The sequence below is a fragment of the Sphaerodactylus townsendi genome, linkage group LG04, assembly GCF_021028975.2.
Source record: "Sphaerodactylus townsendi isolate TG3544 linkage group LG04, MPM_Stown_v2.3, whole genome shotgun sequence".
Classification (NCBI taxonomy): domain Eukaryota; kingdom Metazoa; phylum Chordata; class Lepidosauria; order Squamata; family Sphaerodactylidae; genus Sphaerodactylus; species Sphaerodactylus townsendi.
The window spans coordinates 26683399-26699121 of record NC_059428.1 but is presented as its reverse complement, the minus strand read 5'-3'; the positions used below and the strand labels follow the sequence as shown (position 1 = coordinate 26699121).

Sequence of the window (15723 nt, the reverse complement as noted above, 5' to 3'; positions counted from 1 at the left end):
CAGCAGGAAATAATCCTTGGACCTACATTCCGGCCTCCGGCAGACAGAGATAACTAGAGGCCAGAATAGAATCTGGCAGACACAAGTTCAAAACACTCCCCTCCCCCACACACACACACTGTCATGAAAGCTTGGTCACCTTGGGTCAGTCATACACTCAGCCTAACCTACCTCACAGGGTTGTCATGAGGATAAATCTCTCCCGTCTTGTGCCACTTGCACTGGCTCCCAATTGAATACCGGATCACCTTCAAGGTGTTGGTACTCACCTTGAAGGCAATCCGCGGCCTGGGGCCCTCATATCTACGGGACTATCTCCTCCTCCATGTCCCCACTCAGCCTCTGCATTCTGCAGAGGCCAATCTGCTGATGGTCCCTGTCCCCTCCATGATGCAGCTGGCCTCCACCCGGGCCAGAGCCTTTAGTGCCTTAGCCCCAGCCTGGTGAAACACTCTGCCTCCAGCCATCCGGTCACTGCGGGACCTTGAGCAGTTCCGCAGGGCCTGCAAAACAGAGCTGTTCACCGGGCCTGTGGGGCAGCCGCTGAGGGGTACCAATTCCCTATATTGAAGAGGTGATGTTTTTCTTGACACACACACACACGATTTACTGAGTAGTTGCCATCCTTTGAGCATTTTAGGTCCTTGTGATTTCTGTTCTGATGTATGGTTTTATCAATTTCGATTTATTTTATCTATGGTTTTAAGTTGTAAACTGCCCAGAGCCCTTTGGGGTTGGGTGGTATAACAAATATTGAGAGGGAGGGAGAGGGAGGGAGAGAGAGGGAGTGTGTGTAAATAAATGAATGAATGAATGAATGAATGAATGAATGAATGAATGAATGAATGAATGAATGAATGAATGAATGAATGAATGAATGAATGAATGAATGAATGAATGAATGAATGAATGAATGAATGAATGGAGGGGACAATCGTCCAAACCACTTTGGGCCCCCACTGGGAAGAAAGGCAATGAATGAATGAATGAATGAATGAATGAATGAATGAATGAATGAATGAATGAATGAATGAATGAATGAATGAATGAATGAATGAATGAATGAATGAATGAATGAATGAATGAATGAATGAATGAATGAATCTGTGTTTTCAGGGATATTCAACATTCCCTCCCTGACCACCACTGTGTCAGAATCCCAAAAACTGAAACAAACTCATGTATAAGAACAGTAGTTTCCCCCATCCTGGGAAAGCGCGCCCAAAAGGAACTGTGAAAGAGATAACAGTAGAGACAGCCAGGCACTGACCTTGAGCAGCACCTGGTACAGTATAACATCATTCAGAAGACAGCTGAAAATCAGTTAGAAATGCAATTAAGCCATTCCACCACCCCCAGCATACAGAAAGCAGCAATAGCAAAATCCCCATAATAACAGGCCTCCTGCCACGCTGCTCCAAATAAAATGGAGTTGATTTAAACTAAGAAAAAAAAAACACAGGGAGACAAAATCATGTAGAAGTAGCAATAATTATAATAAAGTTATGTTAGGATCCTCTGAAGATGTCAGTCACAGATGCAGGCAAAATGTCAGGAGAAAATACTACTGGAACACAACCATACAACCTGTTAACAGAAGGCATGATACTTGCAGTTTGTCAGAAAAATTGTAGCCAGTATTTTTCCTTTTTCTCCCTTCATACTGCATTGATTTATCGGGAATAATAACGTTGCTGTGGTCAAGTCTCAGTCAACTTGTGGTGACCCAATAAGGTTTTCAAGGCAAGAGACTAACAGGGTGGTTTTCCGCTGCCTGCCTCCGCATAGTGACCCTGGACTTCCTTTAGAGGTTTCCCATCCAAAGACTTACCAGGCTGACCCTACTTAGCTTACGAGATCTGGCAAGATTAGGCTAGGCTGGGCTATCCCAGTCAGAGCAAATGTGTTAATACTGGCCTTTATTGCACTGTTTTATAATCCTCTGATTTGCCTTCAGTTAACGAGAACAGCAAATGAAGCAAATAAATAAATTTCCTTTCTGAAACGGCATTAATTCTGTTAACATCCGTTTCATCGACTGAGAACGCTTTCCCCGATCATTTCATGGTCTAGCATCAGCTATCAGATTCCCAGTGGCTTGCCAATGAATATTTACAACCACTAACACTTTTTTCAATAAGGGACATGAGGGGCTTTTTAATTTTTTTTTTCTAGCAAACTTTTATAAGCTCAACAACCACAAAAAGTTCCAGGCTCAATTTAAGAGCGTGCAGAGCCATTGCAAACATGATACCGCTTTTCAAACTTCTTTGATCCAGGAGTAGTTAAAATAAATTGTAAACACAAGTGCTTGTACACACTTCCAGGAGCAGGCATCATTTAAGAAGAGGGCAAGGAGATTGTAAGCCCGTTTGAGTCTACTACAGGAGAGAAAGGGGGGATATAAATCCAAACTCTTCTTCTTCTTCTCTCGTAAGAGTGCATGTTCTAAATCAATGATGGCGAACCTTTTCAAGACGGAGTGCCCAAATTGCAACCCAAAACCCACTTATTTATCACAAAGTGCCAACACAGCAATTTAACCTGGATACTGAGGTTTTAGTTTAGAAAAAACGGCTCCAAGGCGTGTGTTACTCAGGAGCAAGTTTGGTTGTAGTCAGTGGCTTTGCTTTGAAGCAACCGTGCAACTCTTCCAACGGGTGAATCACAACCCTAGCAGGGTTAACTCAGAAGCAAGCCCCATTGCCAGCAACCGAGCTTACTCCCTGGTAAAGAATTGCGCTTTAGTTCTTTGCATGAAAATCAGTGGGGTTTAACAGCGCTCAACAGGGTTACCTACACTGCTTCCCCAAAACTAGGTCTGAGGTTTAATGCTAATAATCGAGCCCAGCGGCCCAGGCCAGCCTAGATGTGGGGGGGGGGGCACTCTGTTTGCCCGTGCCCACCAAAAGGGCTCTGAGTGCCACCTCTGGCACCCATGCCATAGGTTCGCCACCACTGTTCTACATGGTCATAGATACGGTGAGCCTGTGGTGATTTGAAGGTCCTTTTGTCTGTGAGAAATGATGGAACAGTCCCTGTGTCTCTTCAGCGTAGAACAGGGGTCGGGAACCTTTTCCCCTCAAAGAGCCATTTGGCTCACCCCCCCCTCACCCCCCCACCCACTCGCTCGCCCCCCGTCCACTCCCCCGCCGACTTGCTCGCTCGCCCTCCCCCCCTGCCCACTCACCTCCCCCCCCCCCGCGCCTGCAGGGCAGGTGAGGATGGGGCCGGCGGCCCCGCAACCAGCAAAGTCGGCGGGAGGTAATGCCCACGGCGTGGCCTGGCCGGCCACGGGCGAGGGATGCGCCCGCCCTGCTGCCTGCAGGGCCGGCAAAGATGGGCCCGGCGGCTCAGCCTTGCCGGCCGCCAGGAGAACACCCGCCCCGCAACCAGCGGGGCAGGCAGGAGGTAAAGCCCACAGCACGGCCTGGCCGGCCGCGGGCGAGAGATGCGCCCGCCCTGCTTCCTGCAGGGCGGGTGAAGATGGGCCTGGCGGCTCGGCCTGGCCGGCCGCCGGGAGAGCGCCCACCCCACAAACAGCGGGGCGGGCAGGAGGCAAATCCTGCGGCGCGGCCTGGCTGGCCGCGGGCGAGAGATGCGCCCGCCCTGCTTCCTGCAGGGCGGGCGAAGATGGGCCCGGCGGCTCGGCCTGGCCGGCCGCCGGGAGAGCGCCCGCCCCGCAAGCAGCGGGGCAGGCAGGAGGCAAATCCCGCGGCGTGGCCTGGCCGGCCACGGGCGAGGGATGCGCCCGCCCTGCTGCCTGCAGGACGGGCGAAGATGGGGCCGGCGGCTCCGCTCATGGAGCCGCAGAACAGCGGCGGAAGAGCCGCACGCGGCTCGCGAGCCGCGGGTTCCCGACCCCTGGAGTAGAAGAAAGGTTAGAGAACAGAGTAGGTGTGCTTTCCTGATCTGTAGTTTTTTCAATCTCCGTGTGTCTTGGAACAATTCCTTCCCGTGGAGATGTTCAATGTATTGACGAAGGCTTTCATGGCCGGAATCACTGGGGTGTTGTGGGGTTTCCAGGCTGTATGACTGTGTACATGGCCTTACAGCCTGGAAACCCCACAATACGCCAGTGATTCCGGCCGTGAAAGCCTTCGTCAATATTTATTTTTCTTTATTTGTTTTACAAAATTTATATCCTCCCCTTCTGCCCTCGCAAGGGCCATAAAGGCAGGTACAAAAATAAAGAATGCATGATAAAGTCACATTTTTAGACCATTAAAATCAACGTTAGGCACCATCACTAAATATCAAATTAAAAACATATTTCAGTAAAACAATTACAGAGTTAAGGTACATACAAAAACATAAGAACCACAATTAAAATGCTTGTCGGGTAGAAAGGATCACAGAAGATTTATCCCATTTATATTACATAAATATGCAGTACCTCTTTGCAGCTTGCAAAAAATACAATACTCTTCCTATTCAGATGACTTCTCAGAAAGGAGTACAACATGTTGATTTTTTGATGCAGCTCACAAACAACGTAGTTCTGTTCCAAAGTTGCCGGGGTGCTAAGATTAAAAGAAAATAGTTACGTGATAAACGTTAGGCACCATCACTAAATATGAAATAAAGAAACAAGAAATGCCATTCTGTTTGCATTTATCCCCTTTTCTTGCTCTCTCCTCTTGTATACTAACTTTCCTTGATTGTTACCTTTAAAAACTACTAATTGTAGGTGCTGTTAAGTTCACCATGTGTCTGTGCATGTGTTTTTATAGTTGTGTTACTTATTGCTTCATTTTTATGCTGTTGGCTGCTTTGGGCCATGTCTGGAACATGTGAGATAGAAACCTTATGGTCAATACATAAATAACTTCAGGAAGTCATGGGGGAAAGTATGTTGAAGCTCACAGTATACATGGATATACTTGGCTTCCATATTTAACAGCAAGATTTATGTGTTGCTTTGTGTCGCCAATTTGTATCATGATTGTAATATACCGTTACAACCGGAACACTGTTTTGACTTTCGAGGGCTACCGCTTTCATTATTTGACATTTTAGCACAGTAGAAGTTTTTCTTTAACATATCAGACTGTATTTACAAATTTTAAGGATGAGGAGAAAACTAGCTAGTTGAACAGTTGCAAGATCAGATGGAATTTGCAAGACGTGAATTCTGTTCAAACCCTCACCATCACACCTTCACACCATCACACCTTCTCCTTAGACCTCACCTCAATCTCTCATAGCAAGCAAAGACAACCCACCAAGTCCTTCATCTTGCAGCAAATTCTGAGTGCAACCCTTAAGAACATGTTTCCTGGGAGTAAGACCCATTGAAAACAGCTAAATCCAATTCTGAGTAGATCCCTGTTAATGTTTACTCAGTCAGAGTCATAAAACGCCCTTCCTGGGACATGCATGGTCTCTAGACCAGAGGCTAAGCATTATTTTAAAAATCAATGCAAGGATTTCTTTTTTTAGCTGTCTAGGCTGCCTACTAGTTAAGGTTTCAAATCTGAAGAACTTGGCATATATGCACCAGATGCCCATCTTTTTCCAGGAACAATTCAAAACGTTATTTCTTACATTTAAGGTGCAAATGGCTTGGAGCCAGGATACTTGAAGAACTATATCTTCCCATACTGTCCAGCCAAGCAGTTAAGATTCACTTCTCAAGTACTGCTTTCTGTGCCCCACCTTTAGACTTTTCTGTGGTGGCACCTCGGTTGTAGAATACCCTCCCCCTTGAGGCTGCTTTGCTGATTTTTAGGTCCCAGGCCAAAACATTTATTTTTACGCTACTGAGTTGTTAGAAATGACACTATTCCATAATGACTGGGACCTTCAACTCACTGTTCCATAAATTATTCAACTATAGCTGCAATAGTCTTGCTTGGACTAACACCGGCGTGGATTAAACCTGGGACCTGCTGAATTCCAAGTCACACAGTCAACATAAGAGGGGCTGGAAACGTGCCTTGAAAAATTAAGGCATCAGGTGAGATGCTATTCCTGCAGCAGAAAAACCCCATGTGAAAATGTTTTGGCCAGTGAACAGTACCACCAACCGAAGACCACGTATCTCAGGATTTCCTAACACAGTCCTTGGTACGTCCAAGAGAGAACCCCAAAGGATAACCGTGTCCTAGAAAGCTTAGTGCCATCCCAGAACCCTGAACTGCTTGGTAGAAAGAAAAAAAAACTGCATCATGCAAGTCAGTGTTACTAACAGAGCTGTCCTGGAGATGCAAGGAATGTTGCGTGGTATTCTGGGAGCAGATCCGAAAATATAAGCATGCATCATTTGGAACCTAAACAAAACCTCCAATTTGGATTTATGTTGAAAGAAAACTGCCAGATGCACCAAAAGTTTGGGAAATACCTATAGAACTGGGATTGCAAATGTTACAACCCAGTTCTAATTAGGCTTACTTGGAAGCAAGTCCCGTTGCTTTCAGCACAGTTTAATAAAGCTACAATCCTAAGTGTGCACACTGGAAGAACAAATTATGTTCTGGGCTGCCTAACGGGTTTTTTTTTCCTTAACTGAATCTTAATAAGATCTCCGGTATCCACTCTTCATGTTTTCTTGTTACAGGCTGAAGGCTTTTGAGAGGCATGGGTTATGCATGCCAATGAATCAGACCAGAAATGATTCAGACTGGCTTTTGACAACCACAGTTTCCTGGCTATTTTATCCACTTGCTTCAGACCGCCCAAAGGCAACACATACAGTACTTGAAGTGGCAGAACAAAGATTTCCACATCCATACTTCTACAAACCAGACTGTTTTTCTTCTGCCCACTTCAATTTCCTGGCTTTATCACAGAGCCTCAGGATAGATAACAATTTTTCTTCCTTTCACAAACAGGAAAAGAATGGGGAGAAATTACCTGCTCTCTTCTTTCTCTGAAGTCTAAAGCAGAAAGGGCTTTTCTTACCTGAACTTTGCCTTTTCATGCACCCAGACGTATTCCGGATCTTTGAGGCTGAGTCGCGCCAAGTCCTTCACAGATTTTGTTTGAGTGGCGGAGAAAAGCAGCGTCTGGCGTTTCTTGGGAAGGTTTTCTAGGATTGCATTCATCGTATCAGCAAAGCCCATGTCCAAAATCCTGTCAGCTTCATCAAGTACTGGAATAAGAGAAACTGGCTATAAGGATTTTTTAAAAATCTTTTATCTTTAGAAAGGGAAGCAAGGACTAATTTTCACAGCGCTACTGCGTCGCACCCACATGAAATACACAGCTCCACAATTCACACAAGAAGAGGGAATTTGTTGGTGTTAGCTCAGATGCCACCGAACACCAACACCTCTCGTGACCTGAGATCCCGGGGGGGTGGGGCATCTTGACCAGGTTCCATTTCCTAAAACTCAGCAAAGGCCAAAGAATTCCCACAGCCATGGACTTTCACATTGAAGCTCCTTGACTGAGCAATCCTTTCTCAGGGGAGATTGATTTTTTTCCCCAAAGAGGGGGTTAAGATACTCCTTTTTAGGAAGGATGGCGCTACTGCTACTAACGTTTTATTGTGTGGGACATTTTAATGCCTTCTGATTTTAATTGTGGGGGTGTAGTGGTTAAGGATGGTGGACTCTAATCTGGAGAACCACATTTGATTCCCCACTCCTCTACATGAGCAGTGGACTCTCATCCGATGAACTGAATTTGTTTCCCCGCTCCTCCACAGGAAGCTGCTGGGTGACCTTGGACTGGTCAAAGTTCTCTCAGAACTCTCTCTGCACCAGAGTTTGTAAGCCCCTTTGAGTCTCCTTGCAGGAGAGAAGAGGGGGTATAAATACAAATTCTTCTTCTTCTGCATGCCCAGCAGATGCTCCACCATGGAGCCATGACCCCTAATACTCTGGGCTTCCTGAAGAAGTGTAAGATAAAACTCTGACAGAGAACAGAAACCACATATGAACACCATGATCCTCTCTTTGGACCCCAAAGGGAACGACACCAGATCTGAGAAGGGAACTTCAAGGGCAAAAGCCATGCTGGTCAAATGTCTCCCACGGAAGAACCAACACAAAAAGTCCAACAGAACTATTGCAGAACCCAGTAGAACCACAAGCCAAAACCAGAAAATCTCTACAACAGAAACTCCAGGCTGGGGAGGTATTTTTGCAAGCCCCACAGAACCAATGGCAATGCGCAAAAATGCAGCAGAACAAAGAGCCACTGTGGCAGCATAAGCCCGACAGAGCCAAAATCACACCAGAGAATCTCTGCAGTAGCAACTGAAGGTAGAGATGCTCTTCTACAAGCCCAACAGAACAATGACAATCTACAGAGGCCAAACAGATCACAGTGCAACAAGCACAACATGAGTACTATCAAACTGGAGAATCTCCCCAGTGGAAACTCAAGCGGGTCACTTCTGCAAGACAAGCCCAGCCAACTACAATGTGGAGAAGCCCAGCAGAGCTCAGTGCTACTCTGGCAGTGCAAGCTTTGATATAGGACCAAAGCCAAACCAGAGAATCTACAGAAGCCCAGCAGAACTCAGTGCCGTTGTGACAGTTCATGGCCAACAGAAATAATGTCAAACTATAGAATCACAACCAAACAAATTAAAGCACAAAGCAATTCTGGCAAAGAAAAAAAACTAACAACAAACAGGTTTGAAATGGACAGAAGTAGCTCGGCAAGCTCATAGAAACGCAAAAGAAAAGAAATCCTGGGAGATTATAAAAGCCGGCTCCCAATTTTTCTGGTTAATCCCAAGTATTTCCAGATTTCTTTGAAGACCATTTTTTCAGTATCCTGAAAAATTCTGAGATATAATTGGCATACCAAACAGACCCCAGAAATACTCACATGGTATTTTTCGTGTGTACATTCATTTTAGTTCTACCAAAATGAACACTACATACAAAATGAACACCTACAGCAGTGGCGTAGGAGGTTAAGAGCTTGTGTATTTAATCTGGAGGAATCGGGTTTGATTCTCCGCTCTGCCCCCTGAGCTGTGGAGGCTTATCTGGGGAATTCAGATTAGCCTGTACACTCCCACACACGCCAGCTGGGTGACCTTGGGCGAGTCACAGCTTCTCGGAGCTCTCTCAGCCCCACCTACCTCACAGGGTGTTTGTTGTGAGGGGGGAAGGGCAAGGAGATTGTAAGCCCCTTTGAGTCTCCTGCAGGAGAGAAAGGGGGGGGATATAAATCCAAACTCTCTCTTCTAGCTTCTTCCAAGAGAGGCCAGGAGGCTTTTCTTTGATCGCTAGAGAGTGAGTAAGCTCCTATTCATGGTAGCCAACATCCACATACATTAACAACATTTTGGCAGACAGGATATTCTGAATAGAAGCCCATGTCTAAACATCGGTGAATTCACATGAAGCCTGACTGGACATAAAGAAAAGTTATTAATCATTTTACTTACTCAACATTTGCAGGTTAGAAGCATGAAAATATGAAGTTTCATCCATGTGCTGTAAAAGCCGGCCAGGCGTACATATCAGTATATTTATATTGTGGATTCTTTCTGATTCTTGTTTTAAGTCCTGAAATATACCATTAAATTTGGGGTTAGGAGGCATAAAAATTTCAGAGTAGATACTTCTCACATAAAGAGCTCTTGTCTAAAACAGCAAGCACACACAGAAGCACTCATTCACAGAGTCTATCTAACATCTCCCCCATTTTAGAGAGGGTCTATGACGCTTCCTGCTACACAGGAAGAGTCCCAGGTTCAATTCCTGGCATCTCCAGTTAAAGGACCAGGCAGTAGGTGATGTGAAAGGCTTGTGTCCCTGGAGAGCCACTGTCAGTCTGGGTAGACAAAAACGACCTTGAGGAGCAACGGCCTGATTCAGTGTAAGGCAACTTCATGTTTCCCAAGTAGAAGAAGAAGCAGGAGTAAGCTGTGTGGAGCCCAGGCTGTATAAGTCATAGCAGGCATTCTCTTCCTGATCAGCTTTTAGTCTGCATCTGTGGCTGGCATCTTCAGAGGATTATCTTCAGATCCTCTGAAGATGCCAGCCACAGATGCAGGCAAAACGTCAGGAGAGAATGCTGCTAGAACACGACTATACAGCCTGGAAACCACACAGCACCCCAGTGATTCCAGCCGTGAAAGCCTTCGACAATACAGAAGAAGAAGAGTTTGGATTTATATCCCACCTTTCTCTCCTGTAAGGAGACGAAGGTGGCTTACAAGCTCCCTTCCCTTCTTCTCCGCACAGCAGACACCTTGTGAAGTAGGTGGGGTGAGAGTTCTGAAGAACTGTGACTAGCGCAAGGAACGCAGGAGTGCAGAAACACCTCTGGTTCACCAGATAAGCCTCTGACACTCAGGTGGAGGAGTGGGGAATCAAACCTGGTTCTCCAGATTAGAATCCACCTACTCTCAACCATTACAACACGCTGGCTCTCATAGTGACCACAAATGTTATTTGTACACAAATATCTGGCACATAGAGAAACCTGCTATATTGGATCCTTTAAATGAAAATACTTGAGCCTGAGCATGGCCTTTCTGGATACAAAACTGGGGCTCTAACCTTGACCTATAGCTCCTTCTCTACAAGGCCCATGAAAATGTCCCCGTACAAGGAGGCAACTCACCCAGGAGAATCTTTCAGGGATCTGTGTGTCCATATTGCACCCTTGTTTATTACTTTAGCCCAAAATATCTGTCCTGGGATCGTGGCCAGCCCAGTCCGAGGCGAGAGCCACCACCCCAGACTCAAGCAGCCTGGCGGTCGGTGCAGCCAGCTCTCCCCCTATGCTACTCAAGACAACGCAAGGAATGACCATGGTCGTCAGCTGCGGTCCCAATATGCCAGGGGAGCGAGCAGACACCCCCACCCCTTTTTCAGCTGCTGGGCCCATGGGGAGCCTCACTTCTCATGGCCACATGAACTGTAGCAGGTAGGAGCAGCCGGTGGCCACAGGAAGGAGGGACAAGCCTGAAGTCAAGGCCAGGGGGTGGGTGCATGAGCTGGAGGACAGCTTGGGGCTGTGAGTGACAGGGAAGCAGCCCAACGCCACAACAGCACACTCCTGGCCCCTTGAGGGGAAGGGGAGGGCTAGCTGGGGCAGGATTCAACCTGGCCACACCAGCCAGGTCTCGGCATCTGCACTGAGGAAGGGGGTGGAGCCAGGAACAGTTGTAGGATGGAGCAGGAAGCAACTGAGATGGGCAGGTGGAGTGACCAGTGTGGCCAAGGGAGGGAGGGCTCTGATACAAAGAAGGGGAGGAGCAAGGCCAAGGAGGAAGCCGGACCCGTCGTTCTCAAGGCTGGGGAACTGTGTGGATCATGAGGGAGAGGCAGTTGGTGAGCTCTCCTTCCTCACTTCTGAGGCCGAGCAGAGACCCAGGCCACTGGCAAACCCTGTTAAGGAACAGACTCAGGTAGGCACCTAAATCAGCTGGGGCGGGGTGGGGTGGGGTGGGGGTCACAGTATCAAAATAATTTCCAGTAATCCTTATGGGTTAAGGAAAGCAACCTCTTGTAATCCCAAAAAGGACTGGTCTAGATCTTAAAGATGGAACATTTGGAAACGGAAAACCAAGGTGAGAAGCAGGGGAGACAAAATGAAAGATAAGCAACGAACACACGCAATGAACATCTTGGTCATTCTCTCCTACCTCATAGGAATATTCATACTTCCTGTGCACAAAGGAACACAAGCAAAAGAAGGAGGACACACCTTTCCACCAATGACGAGTCCCGCTGAAAAGTCATGATTCTTTCCCACCTTCCGCAGGACCTCAAACGTCTGATAGGCCAACTCTCTAGTGGGTGATATTATCAGAACTCCCAACCCGTCCGTGGAAGTCCACTGCTGGCGATATAAGACTTCCAGAGCCTGCAAAGTTCCAAAACTCTCATTAGAAACCTCGATAAAAACCTTTCAGGCAGCAATTTGTAATTAAAACAGCTGCTCTTGCCAGCAGCCCACCACAATCTCACTGGGCTCCAGCGGTGCCGTTGCTCTGAGCAAGCCTGGCTTTGCGGTGTGGCGGATCCATCTTAAGCACTGATGGGATGAAACTAGCTCCATGTCTCGCGGGCCAGAACCATCAATATAGATCTCAACGCTTTCTCAGAAATCTGCGTAGCTAATGTGTAAATAACTAATTTGTTTAATAACCTCGACCACAGCATTTATTTACACCCACATGCGCCAGAATTCCCTGAAGAGACATATAATGAAAATAACATATTAAACGTTGGAGTTACCAGCCCTGAAAGGATGCAGAACGCCCTTCCAGCAAGACTTTTTTTAAGCACCTGCCAGAATGTCATCCTCTCTTAGGTGTTCACTGAGGAAAATTTGACGTCAAGGAAAAGGCAACCAGTCTTCCCAAGACAAGTTAATTTTCTGCTTGCAGGGCATTACAAATATCAGGAGTATTCACCACCCAAGTATAACATGGTGCACCAGGTGTAATCTCCCCAATTCTGTAGCTTCTTTCCCAGAATTGGAAATTAACAGGATGGTACTCAACCGAATTATACTCTTCTAAACCCATTCAATGGACTTAAATAGGGTGTAACTCTGCTTAACTATGCATGGAGAGATGGCATTCCTGAACACACAAACCAGGAAATGTCCCCCTGAATTCAACGGGACTTACTTCCAAGTATACTTGCTCGCGTTTGCACTGAGAGTACTTTAGGGCAGTGGAATTTGTGGATTCTAGAGAGCCACATTCACAATGATCACCAACCAAAAGAACCACATTTACTCCCATTCCTAGCTTGAACAAGCTCCACCTCTAGGAAGCCATTCCTTTGCCAGCAGAGTTTCAAGGGTGCCTTCCAGAAATCACACTAGACAAGGGCCTTGCCCACTTTTCCAAAACATGGAGTAGGTAGCACACTGGGGAATGGTGCCCAAAAGAACCATGTGGTGCCCAAGCCACTGAGCAAGTATTATTGCTTTAGGCCCACCATGAACATCATCAATACAAAACCTTGGCCACTGCACCATCTAAAGTATCCAATAATCTTTTATTTGTTCAGTGCAGGTGGCCACAGATTCTGCAAACATAACGCTGCTTATGGCCAGTTCACCCATTCATAAAATGCCAGGACCTGTATCCAACCACTCCGCTCAGCAACGTATGAAGCCTTCCTTCGACAGAAGTGGGTCTTAATCCAACAAAAGAGTCACTTGAACAGCAATAAGGTACCTTAGGCTGGAGAAAGGTTTCCAGCTTGGCTGAGCGAAGTGGAAGGATAACTTCCAACATAACACCTAGCATGGAGATACATTACTTACGGGTACAATGAAAGCCAAGGTTTTGCCTGAACCAGTTTTTGCAGCTCCTAACACATCTTTACTTTGTAATGCCAAACCTATAGTCTGTCGCTGGATTTCAGTCACCATGCGATACTGAGCTTCTTGCAAACCTGAAGTATGAAAGAGAAAAAGATACGTTTCCACATGCTTATAGCCATTTGCCTAGACATCTGTAATGAACAGTGAATCACTTCACCCCTCCCTCCCCACCCGCTCCTTCCCTTGCATGCCACCCCTCCCCCTTAGGTTTTGTCCCCTCCCTCCCCTTCCCTTGCATTCCATCCCTCCCCCTCCCTTGCATGTCACCCCTCACTCACTCCCCTTCCTTTGCATGCCACCCCTCCCTCCCCCTCCCTTCGCTAGGGTGGGTAGGCCATGTCTAGATGCCGGGCCCCTCCCCCTCCCCTGCATGCCACCCCTCCTTCCCTCCCCTTGCATGCCACCCCTCCCTCCCCCTCCACTAGGGTGGGTGGGCCATGTCCAGATACTGGGGCCCCTCCCCTCTCTTGCATGCCACTCCTCCCTCCCTTCTCCCTCCCTCCGCTAGGGTGGGTGGGCAAGGTCCAGGTGTTGGCCCCCCTCAGGTCAGGAAAGAGTTTTTAAGATGAAAAAAATATGGTTTCTTTTATTTGTTTCATGGTGCTGATAAAAGTTTAAGAAGCACATTTGGACCTCTTTGCAAGGATGTGTTCGTGTGTAGCCAATACGAAAATATTTTCTGGAAACAACATTAAACATGGTAAATGTTTGTTTATTTATTTATTTATTTATTTATTTATTTATTTATTTATTTATTTATTTATTTTATTCTACTTTTATACCGCCCTCCCCCGAAGGGCTCAGGGCGGTTTACAACAGTGATAAGACAATAAATAGTAAAACAATTTAAAAGCAGCATCCAATTTCTGTATCAATTAAAATAAAGATGGCGTCCCGCTATTAAAACTCCTACAAAGGGAACAGCGGGTTGTAGCTGTTTCCGGGCACCCCTATCAGCGGCTGGACTCTCCAAAAGCCCGGCGGAATAACTCAGTCTTACAGGCCCTGCGGAATTCATTAAGGTCCCGCAGGGCCCGGACAGTTGGTGGGAGAGCATTCCACCAGGCAGGGACCAGGGCCGTAAATGCCCTGGCCCTAGTGGAGGCCAGCCGCATCATAGAGTGGGCGGGGATCACAAGCAGATTGGCCTCTGCCGAACGCAGAGACCGACGTGGGACATATGGGGCCAGACGGTCTCTTAGGTACGAAGGTCCCAGACCGCGTAGGGCCTTAAAGGTTAACACCAACACCTTGAAGACAATCCGGAACTCAACTGGGAGCCAGTGCAAGCGATGCAACACGGGCATGATGTGATCTCTAAAGGCACCTCCCGTGAGCAGACATGCCGCTGCATGCTGGACCAGTTTCAATTTCCGGATCAACTGCAAGGGAAGGCCCGCGTAGAGCGAGTTGCAATAGTCTAGCCTGGAGGTGACCGTTGCATGGATTACAGTGGCCAGGTCCGTCTGGGAGAGGAAGGGGGCCAGCCGCCGGGCCTGTCGAAGATGGAAGAAGGCAACCCGGGTTACATGGGCCACCTGGGTCTCCATTGAAAGAGACGAATCCAGGCAGACCCCCGGGCTGCGGACGGAGGGGGTCGGTGCCAATGAGACTCCCTCCCACACCGGCGGCTGGAAATCCCCCACTCCCCCCCCCCACGGCCTAGCCAGAGAATCTCCGCCTTCGTTGGATTCAGCTTTAACCTGCTCTGCTTCAACCAACCAGCTACCGCCTCCAAACAACGCTGTAGAGCTGTAGGGGCGGTGACCGCTCCCCCCTCCATCGACAGAATGAGCTGGGTGTCATCAGCATATTGGTGGCACACCAGCCCAAAGCTCCATAACAGCTGAGCAAGGGGTCGCATGTAGATATTAAACAATAGCAGGGACAGCAGCGCTCCCTGAGGCACACCACAATGAAGTGGGCACCGCCAGGAGGCCCGGTCCCCACACCACACTTGCTGACCCCGGTCCCGGAGGAATGAGGCAATCCATTGAAGGACAGTGCCCCGCACTCCAGAAGCGGCCAGGCGGTGGGTCAAAAGGTCATGGTCGACCACATCAAACGCTGCGGTAAGATCCAATAATACCAGCAGCGCCGATCCGCCTCGGTCAAGCTGCATACGGAGCGTATCTGTGACAGCGACGAGAACCGTCTCCGTCCCATGCCCAGCACGGAAGCCGGACTGGAAGGGATCGAAGGCCGATGCGTCCTCCAGAAAACCTTGAAGCTGCTCCAACATCACTCTCTCAATTACCTTCCCCAGAAACGAAAGATTCGAAACGGGGCGGTAATTGGCCGGATCACTAGGATCTAACAGCGGTCTTTTTAAGAGTGGGCGGACCACTGCCTCCTTCAACCCACCCGGAAAAACTCCTTGCTCAAGGGAGCTGTTGATGATATTCAACAGGTGGGGTAGTAACTCCTCTCAGCATGTTTTAATAAGCCAAGAGGGGCACG

At 47.7% G+C, this 15723-nt stretch overlaps 1 protein-coding gene across 1 annotated transcript in view; it reads right to left on the bottom strand.

Annotated features, from left to right (window-relative positions):
* DDX10 (DEAD-box helicase 10) overlaps positions 1–15723 on the bottom strand; it is a 249973-nt gene that overhangs the window by 220518 nt on the left and 13732 nt on the right. The window contains exons 3-7 of the mRNA XM_048495099.1: positions 13204–13334; positions 11626–11784; positions 9353–9473; positions 6904–7093; positions 4397–4523 (exon numbers count right to left, since the gene is read on the bottom strand). Coding sequence (XP_048351056.1) covers positions 4397–4523; positions 6904–7093; positions 9353–9473; positions 11626–11784; positions 13204–13334 — 728 coding nt within the window. The remainder of the gene's footprint in view (positions 1–4396; positions 4524–6903; positions 7094–9352; positions 9474–11625; positions 11785–13203; positions 13335–15723) is intronic.